This window comes from Budorcas taxicolor, chromosome 25 (assembly GCF_023091745.1).
Source record: "Budorcas taxicolor isolate Tak-1 chromosome 25, Takin1.1, whole genome shotgun sequence".
NCBI classification, from domain to species: domain Eukaryota; kingdom Metazoa; phylum Chordata; class Mammalia; order Artiodactyla; family Bovidae; genus Budorcas; species Budorcas taxicolor.
The window spans coordinates 46,267,675-46,294,133 of record NC_068934.1 but is presented as its reverse complement, the minus strand read 5'-3'; the positions used below and the strand labels follow the sequence as shown (position 1 = coordinate 46,294,133).

The window sequence follows — 26,459 nt, the reverse complement described above, 5'->3', positions numbered from 1 at the left end:
TCCATGCTGCGCAGCCCTGCTTTAGGTCAGCCTTCTCCCAGGAGCCCTGCCTGATCAGAGGGTTGCCCAGGGACTGGGGGCGAGGACACAGCTGGTCAGTCGCTGTGGCAGCTCACTCAGGAGAGGTCTCTTGAGTGCCTGCCTGAGCTGGGCACAGGCAGCCTCTCCAGCAGGTGCCCATGCTCAGGGGCAGCCGTTGAAATACAGACCTGCTGTGCAGCCAGAGCTGCCCACTCCGCTCTGGCCACATTTCAGACTGACCTCATGACCTTGCATATGTCCAAAGTGACCGAGATGGTTTGGAACTTCAGGGTCATGCTATGTGGGCAGGAAGACTGGTGAGCCCAGGGAGGAGAGCACACAGCAGGCTTCAGGTTGCCGCTGTGACACTGGGCAGGCGTCTCCAGAGAGGGGGCTCTGCACCCAGTAAGGGGGGTTTTCAGTAAGAAGGACTTCATTCTAGTGGTGGCAGAGCTGTGTGGCCGCCCTCACTGCACAGCAGTGGAATGTAAGGAAGTGCCATGTCTGTTTTCTGAGAGATTTTAACAATCATATACACGGCCCGTCTCGATCACCTACCCTGTCGCCATCTCCTAAGGTCATCTCATGCTTTTCTCTCTTTACTGCATTGAGGTGTTTTAAAATGTTAAACATGACTGGAATTCCTAAAATAAATTATTTGAGTGAGTTACGTTTTTTTGTGATCCTCAGTTGGATCCAGTTAGTCAGTTTCTTATTTCACAGTTTTACATATATGAAACATAAGGACTTTAATGTTCATTTAAAAAATTATTCATACCTGCTTTTGGAATAAAAAATTATGCTAGTTTACAAAATGAGTGTCCCTTTTTATTTTCTGGAGCAAATCTTTATAAGATGGTGCTGTTTGAAAGTTTGGTAGAGTTTGCCCATAAAACCATCTGGGCCTAGAACTTTTTGGGGCGGGAGCGCCACTAATTAACACTTTGTTAGGGTTTCAGTCTCTTCAGATTTCCTATCTTCATCTGCTACCTTCAGCTTAGAGTCTCCCAGAAATCAGCCACCTGTGGTGGTGGTTCCAGCATGGGCTTTAAAAACTAATAGGCCTGGATTTGAATCCCAGGTCTACCACTGCTGGTTGTAACCTACTGTTTCCATGCTTCAGTTTCCTCATCTGTGGAAATTACTGTGTTGTGGGAGTGAGTTACTGTGCAGGAACGATGCTCAGCTTGGTGCCTGCCACACAGAGTTTAATAGGTGTCTCTTGTACCAAGTTTACTGCAGAATCCACGGCCCCCTGCCTGGAACAGTGCTAGAACATGAAGGATGCTTTCCGGTGGCGGAGGGGCAGTGTGGGAAGCCGATTTCAGAGCAGCAGGATGGAAGAGGGGCAGATTCGGGAGGGAGAGGTACTGGTTGCTTCCAGCCAGGTAACCAGTTAGCAGGGGTTCCTGCCTGGAAGAAAGACTGATGGCTTTTTGCTTCCTCACGAAAGCAAACATGCAGTGGTTGGCCATATTCTGTCACCTTTTGATACAGTATGAAATAGTGAGGCACAGGGACTGTCAGAGATCCTAATTCACACACAGACTCATGGTGCCACCTGGTAGAACATCAGGGTAAACAGTGTCTTCTCTGGACTGGAATTAGATGCTGCTAGTGCCCGGACATGAGTGTATAGTCAGGGCATCTGAGAGGTGGAAAAAGGCCCCTTCTCAATGCCCGGGCCAGCTCCTGCCCTGAGGGAGTATTTAACTGGTGAAGGTCAGGGTGCCCTGGCGCCTCAAGCCCATGCCACGTGGCGTCCCATCCAGGCTGGGGGGTGTGCTGGGGGTGTGCTGGGGGCTGGCCCCGCTTTGTGGGCAGACGGTGGGAGACAGGAGTGTGGGTGAGAGGAGAAGAGTGATTCTACCTGAACAACCCTCTGCAGAAGTAGTAGTGGTCTCGGCGACAGTGCGGCCTGGAGAGTCCTTTTGTTCTCTGTCACCCCGGCACCCCGGCGGGGTGGGGCGAGCTCCCCGGATCCCTGCCCGTGGGCAGAGGAGCGTGCGGGGTTCTCTGACATCTGGAAGAGTCATGTGAGGTGTGCGCGTGGTAGCAACTTTGACATCGTGTATTTTTAACAATCATTGATCCTAATGTAATTACTTTTTTTTACAGCTCCATTTTATTTCCAATTACTTGGCTGCATTCCAAAATGAATTTGAAAACCTCAGTAACGAAGAAAAGTCTATTATAGAAGAAGAAATGCTGCTTGAAGTCAATAGGTAACTTTTTCTTTGTTGATCCGTTATGATAGCTTCCTTCTTCAAGGCATGCGCTTGGGATGCTTCCTTGCAAATAAGAGTATTTCAGGAGCTTCCTTTTAACCGTACATCTCTGGGTCTTGTAGTTTGCCAAAAAAAAAAAAGAAAGAAACGAGAACATTTGGTTATGGCTCTCGGGGCTGAGTGTGTTAGGATCCTTCAGCTCTCAGCACACGGCACGTTAGGAGAGGGGTCTGTGCACAGGGTCAGCGCGTGGGGGTGGTGTTCCGAACCGTCATCCCCGCCACAGACTCTGCTGCCCAGCCCCTGGCACCAGGGCCCATGCTCTCCTGTCGCTCGTACTTCTGGAGTGGGGGCTCCATCAGGTAATACGAGGAAATAACTGAATGTCTGTGTCCTCAGCAGCTCTCGAAACAAGGCTGAGAAACCCCCAGATTCCACAGAGGTGTAGAGCACGGTGTGTTCACCCTCTGTCATCTCTTTAGTGGAGAGGCCCAAGTTACCCCTAGCCTCTGGGCTCTCCCATGAGATTGCGTGGTACCAGGGACGGCTGGAGTCCCTGTGACCCCCCTCCCTCGGCACAGAGCCCCCGCCTCCCGGGCCTCAGAAGTGTCCACACTCCTCTCTCTGAGCTGCGGCCACCCTGGCGGTCCCTCAGCTCCTCCTGCAGCAGAGAGCTTCCCTCTCTGGTTCCCGAACAGATGGAAATAGGAAAGGGGACATGGAGAAGAGGCCCAGACAGAATGGTGGTGCCAGGGCATCTAGCAGGTCAGGGGCAAAGAGCAGCAGAAGCCCCGAAGTCCTCGGTCCCCAGTGAGAGCTTCATTGTTGGAGGGGAGTATGGGTTCGCGGTGGCGGAGGGAGGGCACAGCCTAGAGGTGTGACCTGGCTGCGCCTCTCCCAGGTCTGCTTCCGAGGCGGGAGGGGCGGGAAGGGCAGCAGGTCCTCCAGGCCCGGGCTGTCCGCCTGTGGCTGGTGCGCGCTGGGGGCCGCCGGCGCCCACCCATGTGCAGAAAGTTTCATTCCCCCATGTGACCCCTGTTTCACCAGCATGGCTGCCAGGGCCCCCACGTGAGTCCCGTGAGGGTCGGCCCGTGTGCCCGGGACAGGCTGTCAGGGCTTCACTCCTGGGGAGCCGCCGGTGGGGGGAGGCGGGCCGGCCGCTGTCACTGGGGCATGTAGTCCCCTGCACCCCGTCACCCCCGCTGAGTCAGAGCGCCACCGGGCAGGGAGTGGCGTCCGGGCACCATCTCACTGCGCGTCCTGCTGCTGTCTTTACAGGTTTGCCCTCGCGTCCCATTTCTTCTGGGGACTCTGGTCCATCGTTCAGGCCAAGATTTCCTCCATTGAATTTGGGTACATGGTATGTACTGGGGCGGTTTTTCTCTTCTACTCCCAGGGGAAATGCCTCCTTGTACAGGAGCGCTTGGCAGTAAATGGCTCTTCCTTCCAGAGGGTCACCGTCCCCCTCTGCGTTCCTGCGCCAGGTGGCCAGCACCGGGACAGCGGGCTCCCCAGGCAGCACAGTGGAAGCCACCGTCGCGGGTGCTCAGTCTGCCACTGGAAGTTGCCCTCCCTCCCGGGGCCCGCAGCTGCTGCCTCCTCACTTCAGGGGAGTGCCCTGTGGTCCTGTGACTGATGGCAGATGTAGAAATCGGGACCCTCAAGACCCATCCCCGACCTCAGTCCCCCGACACAAAGGACACTGAGCGAAAGCGGGGAGGAGGCCTGTGCCTCCCACGCCTGAGTTTATTCATCTGTCCCCACCCCATCCTCCGGCCTGCAGTGCCCGGCCTAAGAGCTGGAAGCTGGTGCTGAATGAATGAGACCCCTTTTTGCAGCAAGTTTGTACCATGCTAGGCTGTCTTTATATTCTAACCTGAGAACTGTCCTTGGCACAGACTCTGCGTTCAACTCCTCTCCGTAGTGCGTGGTGAGGGGTGTCCCGGGCAGGGGTGCTCCCGAGTGCAGTGAGCATCTGGCTTTGGGACTTGCGGAGGGAAACGGCCGGGTCCTTTAGTCCTCAGTCCACCGTGACGACGGTTTCTGCTGCTGGGCAGAAGCTTTGGTAACGCACAGACGCTCGTAGACAAGAGAACATTCAGGTTTTTTAAAGCGGATTGGAAGTCATGACCAGATGTTACTGTAAGACGGAGTGGACTTCAGATCAGGACCCAAAGACAGAGAAAGGAATCGCATCCTAGAACAGGCATCAGTTCGCCCACAGGACACAGAGGTCCTGAGTGCCTGTGCCCCTGTCTTCTTCCAGAGACACAGGGCAGGGGCTTTCCTGGTGGTGCAGTGGTTAGGACTCCACGCTTCCACCACAGGGGGCATGGGTTCAGTCCCTGGTCAGGGAACTAGGATCTCACGTGCCTCACCGCATGGCCAAAACAAAAGACATAGGGCAGAAACTGACAAAGCTGAAAGAGGGGCACCTTTACCTGGTAGACTGCACACCTGGCGCTAGCGGGTGGAGCCAGGGAGCCCTGCCGCAGCGGAGTCTGACACCTGAATGTCACCCCAGGCAGCTCGACCTGATGAACATGCGCGGGGCCCCAGCGGCTGCAGGACACACATCCTTTTCAGAGAATGGGGAGCCTTCATCAGGATAGGCCAGGGGCTGGGCTGTGAGACAGCCCTCAGATCTGCTGCAGAGTAAGTTCTCTGACCACAGTGCAACTTAATTGGAAATCACCAACCACCACAAAAATATCTGGAAAATTCTCAATTTGGAAATTAACTGTATACTTCTAAGTAAACCCTGGGTCAAAGGAGAAATTAAAAAGGCAATTAGAAAACATTTTAATTGAGTTATAATGGAAACACCATTTTTTTAAGAAGAGGAAAAAGTGGAAGCAGTGATAGGTTTTGTTTTCTTGGGCTCCAAAATCTCTGTGGATGGCGATTGCACCCATGAAATTAAAAAGACACTTGCTCCTTGGAAGGAAAGCTTTGACAAACCTAGACAGTGTCTTAAAAAGCAGAGACATCACATTGCTGACAAAGGTCCATATAGTCAAAGCTATAGTTTTCCAGTAGTCATGTACAGATATGCGTGTTGGACCATAAAGAAAGCTGAGCACCAAAGAATTGATTCTTTTGAACTGTGGTGTTGGAGAAGACTCTTGAGAGTCCCTTGGACAGGAAGGAGATCAAACCAGTCAATCCTAAAGGAAATCAGTCCTGAATATTCATTGGAAGGTCTGATGTTGCAGGTGAGGCTCCAATACTTTGGCCACTTGATGTGATGAGCCGACACATTGGAAAAGACCCCGATGCTGGGAAAGACTGAAAACAAGAGGAGGAGGCAGCAGAGGATGAGATGGTTGGATGGCATCACCAACTCAATGGACATGAATCTGAGCAAACTCTGGGAGGTAGCAAAGGACAGGGAAGCCTGGGAGTGCTGCAGTCCATGGGGTTGCAAAGGCCGTGGCTTAGCAACTGAACAAGAGTGGAAACACAACATCCTAGAATTTGTGGGATGCAGTTAAAACAATGTTTGGAATCTTATGGTTTTGTAGCTTAAACATTTGTACTGGGTAAGAAGAAAGTTCTCAAACTAGTAACATAAACTTCTATCTTGAGAAGCTAGAAAGTGAAAAACCAAGTAAACCCAGAGTAAATAGAAGTAGAATAAAGGTAAGAGCAAAAATCATTGAAATATAAAATATTAAAGATAGGCAAAAATCAGTGATACCACAAAAGTATTTATAAATATCTGGCCATACTGAGCAAGAAAGGATAAGGCAGACATTACCAAAACCAGGTATAGAGAGAAGCCATCATCACAAAGTCAGTAGATGTTAAAGTAGAAGAGCGAGAAACAACTCTGCGGATCTGACAGCTTGCTCGAAACATGCCAGTTTCTTGGAAGATACGAATTGTCAAACCTGACGTCGTAAGTGGCCGTGTATTTATCAAATTGAACTGATAATCAAAAACCTGTAGACTAAACTTCAGGTCCTGGTGAATATTATCAAACATTTAAGGAAGAATAACAGTCTCACAGAAACTTTTAGAAAATCAAGGGGGAGGGATCATTTCTCAGCTCATTTGACAAGGCCAGCGTGACCCTGATACCAAAACTAGACGTTTCAAGAAGACTGTGCATCAGTGCCCTTCATGGACATCACACACAAGCCGTTTCCAAAGTACTGGCAAAAGTAAATCCAATACATATAAAAGGATAATTATTTTATGACCAAGTGGCATTTATCCCTGAAATGCAAGACTAACATCGACATTTGAAACACCCATTAGTGTATTTGACCATATTAACAGAATAAAGGAGAAAAATCATGCAGGCATCTCAGTGAACGCAGGAAAAGTGTTTGACAGAATTCAGTCACTTGGAACACCTGTTCACAACAGAAAGTCTCAGCAAACTAGTAACGGAGAACTTCCTCAGCCAGGTAAAGGGCTTTATGGGAGCCCACTGGAGGCCGTGATAATCGATGGTAAAGGACCAGATGTTTCTCCCACATGTGCCCCAAGTGGAGAGCACGGCCAGGGTGTGTGTGCTGAGTTCTCGCCAGTACAGGAAGGTGAAAAAAGAAAACTGCCTTTATTTTATAGGTGACATGATTGTGTACATGGAAAAATAGAAAAGAGTCAATAGAAAAGCTGTTTAAATTACTGAGTTTATCAAGGTCATAGGACACAAGGTCAATATACAAAAGCCAACTGCATTCCGATGTGCTGGAAACAACTTGTGAAAAAATTTAGTAGTTCGGCGTAAAAAACGTGAAATACTTAAAATAACGTGCATGATCTGTACACTGACAGTTATAAATGGAGAGATACCACATGTATGGATTTAGAAGACTTAAAATGTTCATTCTCCCCAAACCAATCTATGTGTCTCCATGACCCCATCGAAACCCCACAGGCTTTTGATAGACATTGACAAGCTGATTCTAAAACTTACGTGAAAGTGCAAAGGCCCTGGAATAACTAAAACACCAAAATTATAGAACAGAGTTGGAAGACATGCCACCTGATTTCACAGTTTACCAAGCACAGTAATTAAGACCATGTGGTATTGGTGTAAGTGAAGTGAAGTCGCTCAGTCTTTGCGACTGACTCTGTCCGACTTTGCAACCCTGTGGACTGTAGCCTACCAGGCTTCTCCGTACATGGGATTGTTTAGGCAAGAATACTGGAGTGGGCTACCATTTCCTTCTCCAGGGGATCTTCCTGACCCAGGGATTGAACCCAGGTCTCCCGCACTGGAGGCAGATGCTTTAACCTCTGAGCCACCAGGGAAGCCCAGTTGGTGTAAAGACAGACATAAATCAGATGGAATAGAATCAAGTTCCCAGAAATGGACTCCTACACATAGAGGCAACTGGTATTCCCCAGGAAGGCCAAGACAGTTCATTGCAGGAAGGGTTAGATTTTCCAAATATGACATGGCAACAACTGAATAAGCCATACGGGAAAAAGATAATGAACTTCGAACTTGTACCATACACAGAAATTGACTTGAAACAGATAATAGGCCTAAATGGAAAAGCTGAAATGGGAGAGAAGCTTCATGACTGTGGCAAGGTTTTCTGAGGTTACGTACAGCACTCACATCAAAGAAAAAAGATACAATAGATTGGACTGAATAAAAATTTACAACTTTTTGTTTTTTGAAAGACATCATTAAAATGAAAAGCCAAGCCACAGACTGGGAGAAAATACTGCAAATTTACATCTGACAAAGACTTGTGTTTAGAATGTCCAAAGAACTCATAACTCAGCAAGAAACCAAACAACTTACTTTATGAAAGGACAGAAGATTTGAACAGATGCAGAAGATAAATGACCAGTAAGCATCTGTTCATCTGCCAATATAGTCATGAAAGAAATGCCAATTAAAGCCCAGAGAGATGCCCTGCACATCCATGTCAGTGGGTAGAACTTAAACTGACAATGCTGAATGTTGGCAAGAAGGTGATGTCACATACACTGCGGGGGGGACTGCAAGAGGGGGTGACCAGTGTAGAAAACAGTTGCCTCTCAAATAAAGTCAAATACACACTTAACCGTACAGCCCAGCAGTCCCTCTCTTTGGTGTTGATCCAAGAGAAATGAAAGCCTGTTTCCACACCAAGACCTGAATTCACATGCTCCGACAACCCCAGACTGGAAGCCTCCCATGTGCCCAACATCAGACGAGTGTGTGACCATCTGCACTGGGGCCGTGTCACAGAGCACTGCTCTGCACCAAACGGACGAACACTGCCCTCCCCAGCCGTGCAGAAGCGTCCCTGACCCCAGAGGGGCCGGATGATGCCATTCATGGGGCTTTCTGTCAGGGCCTGGAGGGCTTGACCGCAGAGGCCGTGGAGAGCTCAGAGGGTGACGGCGGTGCTGGTGGTAGGCAGGCTGTGTGCTTTAGCCAACACCGCACATTTCAGATGAGTTAGTTTGTGTTGGTTTATAAATTCTCCCTCAGTGTTCAGTTTTCTTAAGGTGACTCTATCGTCTTGGCGGCTGGCATGGCAGACTTCTCAATTTGGAGTGGTCCTTCAGAAACTGTGCCCACACTGATGGACGGACGGGGGCGCAGACCGGGGGCGGGGCGCTGGCCAGGCATGCTCACTCCCTCCCGGTGTCCTTTTAGTAAGTGTGCAGCAGTGACCCCAGCACACAGGTGGCACGCGTGCGCACACACACACCCGTCTTCCACCTTGGTGCCACACTTGCTGATGCCCAAGGGGCCTTGGGCTTGGAAAGAGGAGTCTGTTGGGGCTGTCAGCCTGTCTGTAGCATTCGAGGTGAATGAGTTGGTGCACCATGGCAGCGCCCGGTCCATAGATGGATGTCCCGCATCCTGTCCGGGTCAGCAGGGCCGGGCCAGCACGGCAGGCCATGGCGGGGAGCAGGGCTGCCAGCGGGGAGGACGGCCCGGGGGCAGCACTGGACGGAGCGGATCTGCTCTGTGCCAGGGGCAGGCGGGACCCTCGGTGAGGCCTCTCTTCCTTTTCTCCTAGGAGTACGCCCAAGCCAGGTTCGATGCCTACTTCGACCAGAAGAGGAAGCTTGGGGTGTGACCATGTGCGGCCTTCCTGCCTGCATCCCTGGATGGCGTGGGGGCGGCCGAGCCTGCGGCCCCTCTGTGCTCCTACTACTGTACCCACGGCCATGGCCGGAAGGCTCAGACATCTCACCGCCCAACACAGATGTGTATGATATGAAAGACTGTATTAAAATTGAGTAACATTTATTTCTTATCTCGTTTACGACCTCACTAGGACTCTGACCTGAGATTGGGACGCAGAATTATAGTACACTAGTGCAATATTGCAATATCTCAGACCCCTCTCATCTAGAGAAGACGTTTCTGTCGCAGTCGGACACGGCGCCCAGCAGCGTCACTCCAGGTGCCTTTTGTGGTGAATGTTAATCTTTACACGATGTGAACGGCCATGCTGGCAGACAGCGCTGAGCTGGCTCTGTGACGGGTGTGCAGCCGCTGCCCGCTCCCGAGGGGCGGTAACACTGTGATCATGCTCCTTGGCTTGACCGCCCCCTTCGGCGCGGGGGCTGGGAGGAACGTGGCTACCTGCTTCCTGTCATCTGAACTTCCCCCAGCCGGTGAATCTCACCCCCAGCTGGGTGTGCCCTGCCCCGGGCCCTCTAACAAAGTGCTTTATTAACCGCGGCTTCGGGGCGGGCGGCAGGCCATGGCCACCAAGGCCACGTGGACACACCTGCCCCCCCACCTGCTCTCTGCCCCCGCCCCCGCTCCCGCTCCCCCCTGCTCAGCCTGGAGCTGGGGCTGCTCCGGCAGGGCCGGCCCCCCGCCCCCAGGCCTGGTCCTGCCCCGTGCCCTCGGAAGCCTCCTGCCGTCCCCAGTGCTGGGGCCTCGGCGTGCCCACACCTGCTGCCTGTTCATATGGTCATTGCGCGGCCATCCCAGTGGGAGACCACAGCCTGTGTGTGGAGTCTGGGGGCGTGGATAGAGTATAGCTGTGAAGTCCATGTATATTAAATGTCCCTTGGGATAAATCCTTTTGTTTTTTACTCTGAACTCTTATTTGAATTGTTTTTTTGTGCATACATTCCTGCTACCACAAAGATTGTACTATACAAACAATAAAAAGTATAAAAGCCTATTTCTGCTGTCACCCTGGGATGTGTCCTGAGTCTGGGTGGTGGGACGCGGCTGCTCCTGATGCGGCAGGATGGCGGAAGGCCGGGAGGAGGAGAGTGGCTGGGCTGGTGGAGGGAGACCACTGCCTGTCCTTCCACATGTCTGGAGCGTGGCCGGGAGGGGGTCTCAATGCAGCGCCCTCTGTACGAGGTCTCGAACACAGCCCCCAGCTGCTGCCTGTACCCACGAGGCCATCTGCCTTAGACCCCAGGGCTCTGCTGGGCAGTGCCCTGCAGGGTCAGGTCAGCTCCGAAGTCACGGCCCAGGTGGCAGCTCTCCTCCCAGCCCCACCGTTGCCCCATCGTCACTGCTTTCATCCCGGGTAGCATTCCTGGCTTCCCATTTCCTCATTGTCCTGGGCAGACCACACGCTCGCACGAGCAGGGGTCAGGCTTGTCCCTGGCGCAGGTGGCCCCCCTGCCTCATCCCTGCATCTCCTGAGGGTGACCTCCAGCCCCAGGGTGCCCGCCCCTAGAGCCCTGTGCGTGCTGGTCCCACAGTGCCCAGCCCTCAGCCGAGCTGCCAGCTGTCCATGCAGCCAGACTCCCCCCAGGGTCACACCTCCCTCCTCCCAAACACGCCGGCTCTCGGCGCTGAGCACCTGCCTCACCTGTGAGCACTCAGCTCTGCTCCCCAGGAAGGTGAGGCTTGGAGTCCTGGGCTTGGTTCAGGTCCCAAGACACACACCGCTCTCTGTTCCTAACCAGAAGCTGCTCTTTCTTGGATCCGACTCTGCCAGGCTTGTGGGCTGCAGCCCAGCGTCCAGGGGCCCTGAGCTGGGGCAGCCCTGGACTCTGGAGGGACAGGCTCCTCCTGGCAGCTGGCCAGATGGAGCCACAGTGGTGGGGCCTCCTTCCCGCTTGCTGTGCCCAGGGCGTCTCTGCCTTCAAGGCAGCCTTTGTTCCTGGGGCCTGCAGCCGGAAGAACCACTTGCAGCTCCTCGGCAGGAGAGTGTGAGGCCGCTGGGAAGCACTGGCTCTGCCCCCCAGCCAGTGGTGGGACCCAGGTCAGAGATGCCCGCAGGGTGCCACCTTCTCCCCAGCAACTGCATGTCCAGGGGGCAGGACTGTCCACCAGGGGGGGATGGGGAAGATGGTGGCCTCTGGGTACAGGAGGGAGGCAGGGCGTGGGGTCTGGTTCAGCCCTGTTTTGACCCTCAGAGCCCTGGGTAACACTCGGGGTACCCTGGACAGCCTCTGCCCATGTCTGCAGGAAAGAGGGCTCGGGTGTGACCTGCCATCCCCCGTGGAGTGACTGACACACTGTCCCCTGTGTAATGTGGGTCACACTCAGTGCCCCGGGCTGCTCTCTGCTCCAGAGTGTCGTGAGTGCCAGTGGCCAGCGCCAGCATAAGGACACGAGAATCTGGCCAATTCATGCCAAGCACCTCCCTCCACACCCCGAGTATCCCAGACATCATCCTACAGTTTGCATACCTCCAAGGACAGGGAGCTCACTCACTCCCCCTGGTCCAGCCTGGGACAACAGTCATCCTGAGCTACAATGCGCTGGACACATCAGTCCTCTGTCCTACTTCTGCCCTCTTCCCCCATTCCCTGAGTCTGGGGGTCCTGCCGATGTGCTGCTTGGGCCTCTGCTGACATCTTGAGGACCCAAATCCTAGATCAGTGCCTCCCACCTCTCCACACCCACACCAGCTTCAGCTGCAAAGACAGACCTCAGAGAGACACAGGCTGGGATGGTGTCCCTCAAACCAGAAGAGGCTCCCGAGGAAGGACTAGCCCAGCGAGAGCCCAGGCTCCTGCACACCAGCCTCCCAGGCCCTGCCTCTCAGACAAGACCAAGACACGGGTCTTAGGCCTTCTTCGTCTTTATTATTTTTTTAACTCGGTCGCACCGTGTGGCATGTGGGATCTTAGTTCCCTGACCAGGAATCAAACTATTGGAAGCACCATCCCTGTACTGGAAGCATGAGGTCTTAACTGCTGAACCACCAAGGAAGTCCACCGGCTCAGTATTTGTTTCCTGCTTGGCACAGTAAGGGCAGGTCATGGGCATTACTCATCCTCCACAGCAAAGGTGAAGGGGCTCAGCTTGTAGCCGGAGCCCGAGTAGAACTTGTTCTGGAACTCCACCCTGGGGGAGGAGGAGAGCTGGTGAGAGGACCCCTGCCCCCGGCCCACCCCCCGTGCTGCCCGCACCAGCCTGCGGCCTCTCACCAGTGCAGCCTCAGCGCGTGCAGGAAGGCTGAGAGCCCCTCCATCACCAGCAGGATGGCCACGGTCATCACAGCGAAGGCGGCAAAGACGGGGACCAGCACCACGGCCTCCACGCCCATCTCGCCGCCCAGGCCCAGGCCAACTCGCATCACCATGGCCCACAGGACCTCCGACAGTTCTGCAGGTGCGGGAGGGAGCAGTGCCACCTTGGCGTCCCTAAGCTCATCCTCCCCGAGGGTCAGCAGGGGACCTCCCCCCCACCCCCCTTTCCAGACAGGGACACTGGGAAGCGACGGGAGGAGATGTGTGGGAGGAGGCGCTGGGACTTACGGGCGTGGGCCAGGCTTAGGGCCCAGAGGCGCAGGTAGGAGGCCGTGTTGGAGATGCAGCCGAGGCAGAACTCGATGGTGTGGATGGCCTGGTGCATGAATACCTCGGACAGGACGAACTAGGGGAACGAGCAGCAGTGAGGGGCAAGCCAGCCCGCTGGCCTCCCGCGACCCAGGGAGTCCCCACACCCACCTCTTCCTCCTCTTGGTCCCCCAGGCATCCGGCCTTCTCCTCATCAGAGTTCTGGCTGGCCACAGACACGTCGGGCTGGCCCAGGAGCCCGGCCTTGTCGTCATCCTGGAGGTGGGAGCATCAGCAGACACACGGCCCGGGTGGGCTCTCACAGCCCGGACGCGACCCGCCCCGCCCACCCCGCACGCCTCCCCTGCCCCTACCAGCAGTCGCCGCCTCTGAGACTGGCGGCGCTGGTGCTTCCGGCGCAGGAACAGGGGAGTGCCCAGCAGCAGCACGGGCACCGTGGCCAGGGCCAGGACCACCAGGGTGGACTGCACCACCTCCTGTGAGGGAGGGCGGGAGTCAGGGCGCCACGCGGTTCCCCGGGCCCAGGGAGCCTGCCCCGCACTTCTCCGCCAGGGCCCCTCACGGGGCAGGGACACCACCCCACTCGGAGTTCTGGGAGGGTGGCACCCCAGGCTGCCAGCACCCCTTCTGCTGGACCATCTCTGCGGGGCCTTCGACCTCCCTCCTCGTCTCACCGCCTTAGGTCTGCATCCCGCTTTCCAGACCGGGATCTGCAGCCAAGGGGCGGGGCCCCATGGTGGGCGTGGCCCCACCCGGCCCCACCCAAGGCCACACGCACCAGCCCTTCCACGTCCCACCCACCTGCCCCTGGAAGAGCTGCCGGTTGGTGGGGCTGCGCGAGAAGAGGAACATGTTGATGAAGTGGATCAGGATGCTGGGGGCCGTGGCAGCGCTGGCGGCCGTGAGGCGCAGCCACTTGTAGACGACCAGGAAGACCAGGTAGCCGAACAGCCCCAGCAGGAAGACCAGCTCGGGGAGGGTCTCCAGCAGCAGCCGGTGCCACTGGCCGAAGTGCCTGGGGCAGGGGCGAGGGGGCGGAGTACGGGGGAGCCGGGTCAACAGGCCACTCTGGCCCTGCTCGCGACCCCCAACCCCAGGACCCCGGCCCTCACACGTGGTTGAAGACTCCCAGGACCACCCCGAAGGTCATGTGGCTGACCCCCAGGATGACGGACATCTTCATCTTGAAGGAGTTGAGGAAGCTCAGGTGGTTGACGGCCAGGCTCCAGACCTGGGGGAGCAGGAGGGCCGCGGGGGGTCACGAAGGGGCCTCCCCACCCGAGTCTCATCGGCCCGTGTGTGCCCCTCCAGGGGCCCCTGCACAAGCCATCACCCACCCGATGAGCAGCAGAGTGGCATGGTTCAGAGCACAGCCGGGGCCCCTACCCCAGTTCCTCCTGGCTGGGCAACTCTGGGCATGTACCCTCAGCTTCCTCATCTGTGAAATGGGGAGAGTGTGCACCGACATGCACTCCGTGGAGTTGTCGCAAGGACTGGGACACAAAATCATTTCAACAAGGCCTCAGAACGGTGCCTGCCTGGCACAGAGGGGCTACATACAGAACACTGTCCTTATCAGGACTCACTTCTCTGCTTTTCAAGAGGCTGCAGTGTGGGCCCTGCCAGGCAGGCCCTGGTCTGGGGGGCACTGAGCAGGGAGCCCAAACCCACCCTCCCACCCGCACCACCCCGGACGGATGGCCAGGACTCACAGGGTCGATGCCGAACGGGTAGGGTCCCAGGAAGACACCGGTGACGTTGGGATCCAGGGCAAGCAGCTGGTGCTGGGCCAGGAAGGCATCGCTGTGACAAGAGTGGGGAGGAGGCGGTCAGGGGCCCAGGGGCCTCGGGGCTGCAGTAGGGGGGTGGCCGGGGCTCACCAGGCCAGGAAGGCATCGCTGTGACAAGTGGGGAGGGGGCGGTCAGGGGCCCAGGCGCCTCGGAGCTGCAGTAGGGGGGTGGCCGGGGCTCACCTCCAGCCGGACTGGTTGGCCATGGCTGCCACGCTCCAGCCCGAGGGGAAGATGGCCGTGGCGCGGCTGAAGCACTCGTTGTAAATGAAACCAGTGTAGATGGAGAACAGGCCCATGAGCAGCAGCAGGTAGCGACCCCCGAAGAAGGTCCTCCAGATCTGGGGGTGTGGGTGTAGTGAGAGCTGGCCCTGGGCCCCGGCTGTGCCTGCACCCCCGCTTCTCCCCTACCCCCACCCCCAGCCCCCCGCCACTCCTCACCTCGTTCTGCGCTGACTTCACAGCCGGCTGGTTCTCGGCCAGCACCATGGCCAGGGCGAAGAGGAACATCAGCAGCCCGTGGCCCACGTCACCAAACATGACAGCAAAGAGGAAGGGGAAGGTGATGATGGTGTAGGGTGCTGTGGGCAGAGGGGCCACGCAGTCAGCCATGACCCCGGCCCTCTATAGGGGCCCCCAAGCCAGGGGCCAGGGCCACAGGAGACACAAAGGTGGTGTTTGTCAGGCAGGGATGCCACACCGCTTGCCCGCATGCAAGAGCCAGCCGTCTCCTAGCTGTGCAACCTTTGGCTAGTGTCTTAACCTCTCTGAACCGCCATCTCCCCATGGGCAAAATGGAGATAATACCACTACTTTCTGGGGCTATTAAAAATGAGACAGCAGGCCATAAAATAAATAAGTAATATAAACTCATTAGTTCTAGCTATTATTTATGAGAAGAGCTTTAAGCAGAAGCACAGAGAGCCCGATGGGAGTCCTGGCTGGCCCATGGCAAGTTCCAGAAGGCCAATTTGGTCACTTAATCTTTGGGGCCTCAGCTTCCCTTTAGCAAATGGGGAAATTTTCTCATAGATGTTAGGATTCTAATGCACATCCCAGTTATGGGTCAAATTGTGCACCCCCTCATAGGTAGGTTGGAGTCCTAACCCCCCAGCTCCTTAGAAAGTGACCTCATTCGGAGGTACAATCTTTACAGATGTAACCAAGTGAAAACGAGGTCATTAGCGTGAGTCCTAATCGAATATGACTGCTGTCCTTGTAAAATCGGCGATTTGGACCTTAGACACAGACAGTGGAGAAGGCCATGCAAACGTGAAGATGGCTGCCTCCCAGCCAAGGAGGGAGGCCTGAACAGAAGCCCCCTCAAGCTCTCAGGAGGAACCAGCCCTGCCAACACCCTGATCTCAGGTTCCCAGCCTCCGGAATGGAGAGACGATAAATAGCCACTGTTGAAGCCGCCCCATCGGGGATGCTCTGTTACGGCAGCCGGAGCAAATGAATACCCCAGCAGAGCTATTGCTGAGAGCTGGGGGCGCATCAGCAGCCGCTGGGGGCGCATCAGCAGCCGCGGATATCTGGGGATCAGGCTGCTCCAAGCAGACTGCCACCTGCCCACGCCGCGGACCTACGGGCAGGCGAAGTGTGTGTGGTAGGGTAGTGCACATCAAGCTCCCAGGTGCTATCCTGGAGGGTCAGCAGGCCCCAGAGGACACGAGATCCGGGCCTCAGTCCACACAGCCCCAGATTCCACCCTCAGGTCCTGCTCGTACCACCTTCGGGGCCCCTAACCCTTTCTCTTGCCCACCAGGTGAGGTAGGACCCCTCCCTGGCCCCGGACTAAGTCCCCCTCCTGAAAGGGCCCTCCTCACGCTTCACCCCCAGACCCCTCCTCCAGGATCACATGGAGACGCCCTGCAGCCCTCACCCAGCGACACCGGGGACGCTGGGCCACTGGGCACACAGCAGCCAGCCTGCCTCAGGGGGAGTGTTGTCTGGAAGGAGAGGGACCAGGCAGGTGACGGGCCAGGTCCCATGGGCCTCGGGAAGGTGGCCGGGGCCAGGGAGGGAGGGAGCCAGTGCCCACTGGCCCCAGCATGGACCCAAACAGGAGGGGTGGCCACACCCAGCTCCAGCCTCCTGGGAGTGGGCACCATGCTGCCAAAGCTCTCACTTTTTGCCAAAGTCCTGGGAAAAGGCAGACTTTTGCCAAAACTCCCACTTTAAGCCCTGGTGCCTGCAGCATACACTCTGCCCAGGGGGCACGGGGCCCTCAGCAGCTCTGTGTGGGCCCCTGCCAGATGCGCCACTCTCCGAGCAGCAGCCTCTCCAGGCTGGTGAGCGCCCGGGATGTGCCAGGAGCTGACGGCCTCGCTGCCTGCCTGCCAGGGCTGGCTGACAGCTGAGGGCGCCGGGTGTGGAAGCCCTGCTTGTCAGCCTTGAGACAGACATGCTCCAGCGTGGCCGGACTTCACCCAGGACTGGCCCTGCTCAGCCGTCCCTTCCCCACACGCCTCCCCATCCCCTGAGGTCCCTTACTGGTTTCTCCCAGGAACACCTCTCTTAAGAGACCACTTGCAGCAGAGACCCCACCTCAGGGTCTGCTTCTGGGAAAACCTGACCCAACTCGAACCTCTCAACGTGTCTGGACAACATGGCCAAACAAAACATACAAGCAGATGGATTCTGGCCTCGTGGGCCACTGGTTTGAAACCTTTGGTGACCATTCATCTTCCCAAGATTGCTCAGAGCTGAACCGTTATCTCCATTTCACAGATGAGGAAACTGAGGCTCAGAGAAGCTAAAAAACTCATCAAGGTAAGCAAGTAGGATCTTAAACCCAGGCCACTCCTGCTGCAAAGCTGTTGTTCTTTGCACAACTCGGCTGGCTCCCTTGTACGTGTAACAAGGTGGGGTTTGTTGGGGGTACACTCGAAGACCCTGGGCTCCCCCCAAGAGCATGAGAAGCAGAGCATCTCTCATCCCAGGAGGCCGGGGCAGCCCCAGCGTGGAGACATAGCCCTGCCAGCCTTCCACCCAGGGCAGCAGCTGACCCTCCCAAAGGCCAGGGCTGCGGGAGGCGGCGGCCCTCACCGGGGTTGACCTCCTGGTAGCGGCCCACACCATAGGCGTCCACGATGCCCTGGAAGCTGGCCGTGAAGCGGTTGGTACGGATGAGCGTGGGGGGCATGTCCCGGCAGGGGATGCAGTGAACCACGGCGCTCACACCTGCTTCGCTCTGGGGCACCCGGCAGGCAGGCAGACAGACAGAGAAGGCTGATTGCAGGGGCCTCCAGGGGCCTTGGACCACCCTGCCGCCCAGCCAGGCAGAGGCTGGAGAGGCAGAGCACTGTGGGGACTCACTGGGTGGCAGCCCAGGGACCTGGGGCAGCCCCTTCTCTCCCTGTGAAACCGGACGACCAGCCCCACCTGCCCCCTGTTCAGGGGGCTTTAGAGACAGCCAGAGACTGGCCCAGAAGTTACTTGGGAAACACAAGCGTGCTTCTCCCCATCCAGGTGGCTGGGGAGAAGGAGCCCCTTGTTGCCACCGGTGACCCTGCCTACAGTGGCCACCCCCGGGGAGGCAGGGTCGGCACACCCATTTCACAGATGAGCCCAAGGCTCCCTCCAATCAGCCCAAGGTCACAGGGCTGGTGCCTGCAGAACCTCGATCTGAACGTGGTTCTAACAATACCCAGCGTGGCCCGCAGGGTACGACGGCCCATCCTAAGGCCTCAGGGGAAGTGGGGGTGGGGAGAGGGCTTGCTGGGCCAGAGGCATCATGGAGGACTCCCTGGAGGAGGAGACCCGGCAAAGGCAGGGTACCCATGGCACCAGGAATGGGAAGTGTGTTGTGAGGAGGGGCCCCTGCCTGGCAGTGTGGGTGGGCGGGAGGCCCCCGCTCACCGAGCTGTCCTGCAGGGCCTGCTGCAGGGCGGGCAGGTCGCGTGTGGCACACCAGGCCTCGGCGATGAGGCACTTGTGCGTGGAGCTCATGCTGCACTGGTTGAGGGCCAGGTACACGGCCTTCATCTTGCGGATCTGCACCTGCCAGGACGGCAGCAGCCTCTGCACGCGGCCCAGCACCTGGCTCAGGAAGCGCTCCGTCTCCCCCAGGACCTGTGGCCAGAGCAGCTGGTCAGGGGGTTGGTGAGCCTGGGGGGTGGCAGCCAGAGGTCCACCCTGGCCGCGGGCACCCACCTCCTGCAGCTCCTGGCTCTGCTGTTGCAGCTGCTGCAGGGCTGCGTGCCGGGCCGCCTCCTCCTCCGCAAACGGGAAGACGTGGCAGTGGAAGCTGGCAGGGAGCCGGAGGGTGAGCAGGTGCCCAGGGTCCAGGCCACATGCGTGGGAGCGTGGAGGACGGCGCGGGCTCAGCGTGGGGTGTGGGGGACACCCAGGGCCCCGGGGGGCGCTCACCAGTCAGTGATCTTGCGGATCTTCTGCCCGATCTGCCCGCCCCAGTAGGAGATGAGGAAGGTCATCCACGTGGCAGGCTCACCCTGCGGAGGGGGGCCCAGGTCACCCTGCAGTCCCCGCACCTGGAGGGGCCGCACCCCCGCCCAAACAGCCCCCAGCCCGCGCCTGCGCACCGTCACTGGGTCCTCCAGCTGCTGCTCCGTCTCCCGGAAGCTGGCGATGAGGAACCCACGGCAGGCCCTCCAGAGCAGGCGCTCCAGGGCCGCAGCCTTTTGGGGTTCCACCGCACCGGCCACGAAGCTGCGGGGCCAGGCGGGGCTGGGCAGGGGCTGCGCTGGGGCTGCGCCGACCTCCCCTCCCCTCCCCTCCACCCCGCCTCCCCATACCAGCCAGGCACACCACCCCTCACTCCCACGGGGAAGGCAGGAGCCCACCCGGCACACACCAGGAGGGAAGAAACCTGTAGGGCAGAGGGGAATCCCAGGCCCGAGGGAGGAGAAGGCAGGGGGCAGTCTGAGGGAGCACTGGACAAGGAGTCTGCACTGGGCCAGAAAGAGCGCCAAGCTGCCCCTCACTTACTTGACCCTCAGGTCCTGGTGTGGCTCTCCGGGGGCCTGGAGCAGGGGGGTCCTTTCCGAGGGCCCATCGGTGTGGGTGGCCGCCACCTAGAAGCCGAGAAGCCCCATGAGCCCCAGCCTGGGGGGGCCGAGCACTCCCGCCCCGCGTCCCTGCCCGGGGGGCTACACTGACCGGGGGGCTGTGGCCTTGGCCCAGTACGGCCGCGTGGAGCTGCAGCTGGTGCCACTGGGCCCGCAGGGCCTGCTGGTTGCCCCGAACATCCCGGAGCTCCTGAGCCAGGCGGTCAGTCTCCTCCTGGATGCGCAGAAGGTCGCGGGGCGGGGGGGCCAGCAGCCCCGCCTCGGGCAGAGGCAGCGTCAGCCCAGCCCGCCGCACCTCCTCCTGCAGGAAGGCTGGGTGAGGAGGGGAGGAGTGTCAGGGGGCGCCGCTCAGGGGCCTCCACCAGCTAATGGCCACCACTAGCCAAGGGCTGGAGGGCTTCCCCAGCGGTTCATCAGGCAAAAAATTCTGCCTGCCAGTGCAGCAGACACAGGAGACCCGGGTTCGATCCCTGGGTCGGGAAGATCCACTGGAGGAGGAAATGGCAACCCACTCCAATAATCTTTCCTGGAGAATTCCACGGACAGAGGAGCCTGGTGGGCTGCAGTCCATGGGGTCACAAAGAGTCAGACACGACTGAGCAACTGAGCACACACACAGCCAAGGGCTGCTAACGTCGAGGTGATTCTAAACATCACTTCCAATTTCCCTGGCCACCAGCCAACTGATTCACTGAGTCCAAGACCCCAGAAAAACCTCAGACTAAACCTCCACCCCTGCAGGTTTACTCTGCTTCCCCGCCTGGGGCTCTTCTGGGCTGCTCTCCGTCCATCCCCAGCCCCTGGCCTGGGTCCCACAGCAGGCGGCCTAGCGCTGCAGGGCCTCGGACAGCAGCTTGCATGCAGGCCCACGGACGACCTGCCTGACTGCTTAAAACCTATCAGGCAAGCTAACCGTTAACCAGACATGCTCTCTCCTCCCACTGTGCCAGATCCTCCTGGGAGGGGCTTCTGGAACACAACCCAGGGCAGGGGTCCTTCTTGCCCAGGTCCAAGGAGAAGCTACTCCTTGGGGCACCGAGCCAAGACTGGTGGCCTCTGCTCACCCCAGTCCACCTGCAGCAGAGAAAGTTCTGTCCATGCTTCGCTCCTGCTTAGAGACCTACAGGTAGCTCTCAGCATCTGCAGGACGATGTCCCGAGGCCTCACTCAGCGCTCAAGGGCTCGTCCGAACCCTGGCCTGGGCATCAGCTCAGCTCACTCAAGAACACCCCACAGAGCCCAGCTGCCCTGGCCTGGCTCTGCAGGGCCTGGCCTGGCTCTCCCTTCTCTGTCTTCCAACTGGGTGCCTGGGACTCTTCCTTTCAGACCAAGTTCCACTGGCACCTCCTCTGGGAAGTCTGCCTGGGGTGTGCGGGCCCAGGGTCAACTCACTGAAGGTCTTCTCCAACTCTTCGCAGCGCCGAACATCCACCACGAAGCGTCTCTGGAAGGCACTCACTGAGGCATTGAGCTGTGGTTGTGCATGGAAGGGTCAGTATTCCAGGCCGGGGGGGCCAAGGAGGTCCCCCACAAGGGCAGGCTGGCTCTCCTTAGGCTGACCACACCATGAACCTCCCGATGCCCAAGTGAGGACAACTAGGCCCTACGTGGACCAGGGCTGAGGAGGCCTGGCTAAACCCAGCCTGGGGGAGGCATGAGTAAAGACAGCCTTCCTGAGAACAGAGCACCCAGGGGCAGAGGCCACCGGGATTCAAGCTGGGCCGGGGATCAGTACAGGGCGATGGCCCACCCTCTGGGACGCCCAGGGACGAGGCCTCCCCCAACGCCCATCCCGGCCCCACTCACATCCCTGAACTCCACCAGGCCCAGCTCCCCGAGCTGGCTCACGCAGGTGTAGGCGGCAGCTGTGGGCAAGAAGAGCTGGACCAGTGCCACCTCCTCACTCCGGAACATGGAGCCCATGGTCCTGCGGGGCGGGCAGGCATGGGGGCTCAGGCTGGGAGGCAGGAAACAGGCAGCTGCCCACCGCCTAGGAACTCCGTGCTCCTATGGTCCTCCAAGGTGCTGTCATCTGACAGATGGGGAAACTGAGGCCCAGGGCGGCTCGGCAGGGTGCTGATGTCACACTAGAAGCAGGCAGCGCAGCTGACCCCACGGCCGGACCCAGAGTCCAACACCAAGCTCCTCCCCAGCTGGGTCTGACTTGTCTGAGACCGCTGCACCCCCTGCCCCAGCGGCTCCTGGTGACACTGGCTCTTCTCACACCTGGTCCCATCTCCTGTCGTCCCCTCTCCGTGACCTGCCCTCACCTCTTCAGGGCCCCAGGTCAAAGGCCACCTCTAGCGCTGGCCTTCTGACCTGCCGCGGCCAGCTGGAGCCTTCGCCTTTCGGCCCCAGGGAGCGCCATGACAAGGACATGGGGCTGAGGTCTGGCCTGGCCCCTCGGCAGTCGGAGCCTGCCTCTTCCCTGAGTCATCTGTATGCTGAGGGGGTGGGGGCCACCCCCGAGCCTCGGGGAGGACACAGGGGATGGGCAGGGCCTCTGAACAAGGAGGACCTTCCCCTGGGGCCTGGGCAGCCCCGCCGCAGCCCTGGGAGGAATCCTCCAGGTGTCGAAACCACGGAAAGTGAAACTATGGAAACTGAATGGGCAGGAAGGGCCTGGTGGGGGCTCTGCTCCAATGTCAGCGGGGGAGGCTCCCCTGGCCTCCGATGGGCCCCGTGGACGCCCAGCTCACAGGCCAAGACTCCACGGCCACTGCCCTGGGGGCCCAGGGCCGGCCCCCAGCCCCTCTGTGGGACTCCGCTTCCTTAGCTCTCCCATTGATGGGGGGAAGGGGAAGCGCTGGGCGAGGGCCCCGCTGAGGGTGAACGTTTGGCGCCAGAGTGCCCCGCCCACAGCCTGGGCTGGAGCCACCTAGCGGGTCACTTCCTCCCCTGGGTCTGGTTAACTTTAGAGTAAATAGGAAAAGCAGCCCCTTCCCCAGTGGAGAGAATGGGGAGAGTCGGCTGGGGGCCGTGAATAGGGGAGGGTGGGCGAGCAGCCCAGGGATGGAGGCTCTGAGCCCTGCCCAAGCTGGGATTAGCTGTGTGTCCTTGGGGGACTCTCCCACCCTCTCTGGGCCTCCACTTCCTCTTTGAGTGAACGGGACCTGGCCACCAAGCGGAGGTAGAACCTGGTGGGGAGATAAAAATAACCAGGGTCCCCATGTACCTTGTCACCTCCACTACCTCATTTAAAACTAACAGCAGGCCTTGGGGGAGGGGGCACTGCACCCCTGTTTTATAGACTGGTCAGCAGGTGGCCAAGCCAGGCAGGAGCCCGGGCTGCAGGTTTGGAAGTTCCGGCCCAACGTGTGTCCTCAGGGGGAGGGTTGTTCCTTGCCCCAGGCACCCTGAAAGGTGAGGCTGGCCAAATGAGGGGTTGCAGGGAGCTAGATCCGGGATCGTGGCGGGTAGCAGTCCTGGACAGCTGCTGTGACCAGTCCGGCCTGGTACCCGTCTCACAGGGCCCCGGGGCCTGGCCCTTCCCTTTGGTGGTCAAGCACAGGAGTCCAGAGACCTGGTCAGACCCCTCCCCTGGCATTTCAGCCCTCCACCGGCTCATCCCCTCCCCCTCCTCTACCCTGGCCGCTGCTGAGCCAGGACCCACCCCCCACGACATTTACAGAGCAAAGGAAGGGGCCGAGGTCCTTCAGGGTCCAGACTAGTCACTTTGTGCCCCTCGCCTCTTTCTCCCTTGGGAGGCTGAAGGCTAGGGCCAGCTCCTCCGGACACTTCTCTTCTGAGCCCCTGGCTCGCCGCGATGAGCCGCGCTGCAGGCAAGGGTCTGCGCTCTCTTCTACCTCTGCCTCTGCCTAGTTGGGTTGGGCCTCAGTTTCCGCACCTGTAGAATGGGTCCCTCCCTCCCAGGAAGACGCAGCAGAGAAAGCTCTGAGCACAGCCTGGCCCGGCAGAGCCAGGCCACAGGGGGGTCACAGGCTGTTAACACCCCCATTCTCCTCCTCTTCCTCCTCTGAGTCGCGTCTGTGCACCCCCACCCCCCACCAAGGGCTGACACACGCGGGCCTGCGGACTGAGCTGCCTCTACTGATCCACACGGGTGTGGGCGCCAAGACTCCCTTCCGGGGCGGAGGGAAGCGAGGGCGGCAGGCAGAGCGGGGGGCCCTGTAGCCCTCGCTGGGGCACTCACCCCGGGTCGGCCTCACGCGGCACTGCTCGGCTCGGCTCGGATCTCCTGGCTCAACTTCTCTCTGCCTCCGCGGCGCCCACGCAACTCACTTTTCCCGACGGGCGGGGCCGGGAGGGGCGGGGCCAGGGAAGCCCCGCCCCCGGGTCGCCGTGGACCCGCCCCGGAGTCCTGGAGTCGGTGCAGGAGCCTGGCCGGAGGGCGGGTGAGAGGCCCGCCTCCGGCTGGGCCCTCGCTTCCTCGCCCCCCGGGTGGGAAACCATTCCGAGCCCTGAGCCGCCTAATCCGGGCGAGGAGGCCCAGACCCCAGGGCAGACACTGGCGCCCACCGTGCACGTCTGCAAGGCTGGGATGTGGGGAAGTGCTCAGCCCAGGCCCAGGGGCTACCTGGCGGGACTTCCACCACCTGGGCCTGTGGCTGATAGGATCCCCAATAGGTTCAGACCTGGGGCCCGAGACCCACGTGTCCCCACCTCTGGGTCCCCTTCCCTCGAGTGAGGCTGTAGTCACACAGGTCCTGTTCTCTTCCTGTTTCTGAGAGCCCGCCTGGACTCCAGGCCCAGTGCTCTGGGCCCTTGGGTGGGCGGCTGCCCTTCTCTGGGCCTCTTCCCTCAGTGGCAGCAGGACGCCGAGGTCCAGGCAGCAGACCGCAGCTGCAGGTGCTGGGCAGTGCTCTGCCCTCACTCTCGCTTCTCCTGTGACTGGACTTGTCCCTGGGTCCTCACTCCTATTAGCTTCATGCAGCATATCCGGTCCCAGCCTGTGGGTCACCACTGTCCAGCTTCCTGCACTTTGAACTGGCCAAGACTGTACCCACTGGGTCAGCTCTGGTGATCCTTGAACCCCCACGGCAGAGGAAGGGCCTCTGGTGGTGGTGGTGGTGGTGGTGGTGGTGGTGGTGGTGGTGTAGTTGCTAAGTCGTGTCCAACTCCTGTGACCCCATGGACTATAGCCTGCCAGGCTCCTCTGTCCCTGAGGTTCTCCAGGCAAGAATACTGGAGTGGGTTGCCATTCCCTTCTCCAGGGGATCTTCCCGACCCAGAAATCGAACGTGGGTCTCCTGCATTGCAGGTAGATTCTTTCCCAACTGAGCTACAAGGGAAGCCCAACGGCCTCTGAGGGGTGGGCAAATGGAGCCCTAGAGCTGGGGCCTGGAAACTGAGTCACAGCCAAGGTGTCTTCTGAAGAATGGGGACACTTTTGGTAGGGTTATTTTCAAGGAGAAACTTCGACACAACTGAACTGAGTACCACTGGGGGCCTCAGGTCAGTGCTTCCCACGCAGGGCAAACTGGAACTCTTAACATGTTTCAAAATGGCCTTAGAGCTGACCTGGCAGTGAGGGAAGGAATTAAGTCAGAAGCTAGACAGGCTCATCTGTGGTGCTAGAGAAGACTCTTGAGAGTCCCTTGGACAGCAAGATCAAACCATTCAATCCTAAAGGAAATCAACCCTGAATATTCATTGGAAGCACTGATGCTGAAGCTCCAATACTTTGGCCACCTGATGCAAAGAACCAGCTCATTAGAAAAGACCTCAATGCTGGAAAAGATTGAGGGCAGGAGAAGGCAACAGAGGGCAAAATGGTTGGATGGCATCATCGACTGAATGGATATGAGTTTAAGCAAACTCCAGGAAATGGTGAAAGACAGGGAAGCCTGGTGTGCTGGAGTTTGTGGAGTCAGAGTTGGACACAACTGAGTGACTGAACAATTTTCCCGTGTACAGAAAGAGACTCCATGTCAAGCATCTAATACTGGGTACGTCTGATAAAACCAAAATTAGAAGTGATTTAGGATATTCGAGCCTGCCTCTGACAGCTGGCCTGTTTTTTGGAGTTCCTGCTCCCAGCAGCTGCCAGGACTAGCAGTGCTGAACTCACGGACACTCCCAGGGCTCAAGTTGTCCTTTCTGGTCCTGTACTTACTTCTGAGCCACTTTGTGGATTATAAGGGCCCCAAAACTTTGGCCAATGGTGGGACCACACAGGTCCTGGGAGATGGCCCAGCAGGGCCTGGTAACCAGGCCCAGATGTCAGCAGGTGATCTGAGAAAGGGGGCTCTCCAGGAATGAGTTGGGCAAAGTCTGGGCTTCTCTGCTGCAGGCCTTCTCAGAGCCTTGAATATGCTCCCAGACAGAGCCTGTCCCAGAAGGGAGAGGCCCCCTTGGGGCACTGCCTACACTTACTGATCCAAAGAACACCCTGCCCCTTCTAAGCATCTGGAGAGATTAGTGTTTTGTAAAAAAGCACTTTTGGAAATGATGAAGGGAATTCTTGAAATCTCTCAGACCTGTTAGTTTTTTCAAGATGCGTGCTGTGTGATCCTGAGCAAGTCACTTCACCTCTCTGAGCCAGCTTCCTCACTGCTGAGAATGAACTGAAATGCTCTCACACGCTCAGCACCAAGTCAGAAGGGGTTGTTGTGGGGGCTATTCTGCCACCATGGGCTTGCGTGTGGCCCCAGAAGGAACCACATTGCTTTGCTGGGGCTACAAAGCAGGAAGTCCTGAGCAGCAGAAGCGACGTCAGCAGTCTG

General features: G+C 58.3%; 2 protein-coding genes across 4 annotated transcripts in view; one reads left to right on the top strand and one right to left on the bottom strand.

Moving 5' to 3' along the window:
• Positions 1–10,314, top strand: part of CHKA (choline kinase alpha) — a 57,276-nt gene extending 46,962 nt beyond the window's left edge. For both annotated transcript variants that reach the window (XM_052661847.1, XM_052661846.1), the window contains 3 exons: positions 2,140–2,246; positions 3,528–3,609; positions 9,236–10,314. In XM_052661847.1, coding sequence (XP_052517807.1) covers positions 2,140–2,246; positions 3,528–3,609; positions 9,236–9,295 — 249 coding nt within the window. In that variant the 3' untranslated portion in view covers positions 9,296–10,314. The remainder of the gene's footprint in view (positions 1–2,139; positions 2,247–3,527; positions 3,610–9,235) is intronic.
• A 1,918-nt stretch (positions 10,315–12,232) lies between these two features.
• On the bottom strand, positions 12,233–24,021 carry TCIRG1 (T cell immune regulator 1, ATPase H+ transporting V0 subunit a3). Of its 2 annotated transcripts, XM_052661603.1 has the most exons (20): positions 23,927–24,021; positions 21,580–21,700; positions 21,166–21,244; positions 19,865–20,085; positions 19,694–19,779; positions 19,288–19,414; positions 19,115–19,197; positions 18,899–18,992; positions 18,605–18,817; positions 17,792–17,936; positions 15,182–15,321; positions 14,924–15,081; positions 14,663–14,753; positions 14,063–14,181; positions 13,752–13,965; positions 13,304–13,426; positions 13,101–13,205; positions 12,909–13,026; positions 12,579–12,756; positions 12,233–12,495 (listed from the first exon to the last, which is right to left on the bottom strand). In XM_052661603.1, exons 2-20 carry the CDS (start codon positions 21,694–21,696, stop codon positions 12,417–12,419), a joined length of 2,490 nt encoding a protein of 829 aa, XP_052517563.1. In that variant the 5' UTR covers positions 21,697–21,700; positions 23,927–24,021; the 3' UTR covers positions 12,233–12,416. The 2 variants fall into 2 exon arrangements, with proteins under 2 accessions (XP_052517563.1, XP_052517564.1); XM_052661604.1 differs by lacking the exons at positions 19,115–19,197; positions 19,288–19,414.
• Positions 24,022–26,459: the final 2,438 nt, after the last annotated feature.

Excerpts from the sequence above, each read along its gene's own strand:
- TCIRG1 (XM_052661603.1), bottom strand. The coding sequence starts at position 21,696 with ATGGGCTCCATGTTCCGGAGTGAGGAGGTGGCACTGGTCCAGCTCTTC. Across the intron at positions 15,322-17,791 it reads CTACCAGGAGGTCAACCCCG|CACCCTACACCATCATCACC; the intron begins GTGAGGGCCGCC and ends CTCTGCCCACAG. Across the intron at positions 13,206-13,303 it reads CTCAGAGGCGGCGACTGCTG|GATGACGACAAGGCCGGGCT; the intron begins GTAGGGGCAGGG and ends TCCCACCTCCAG.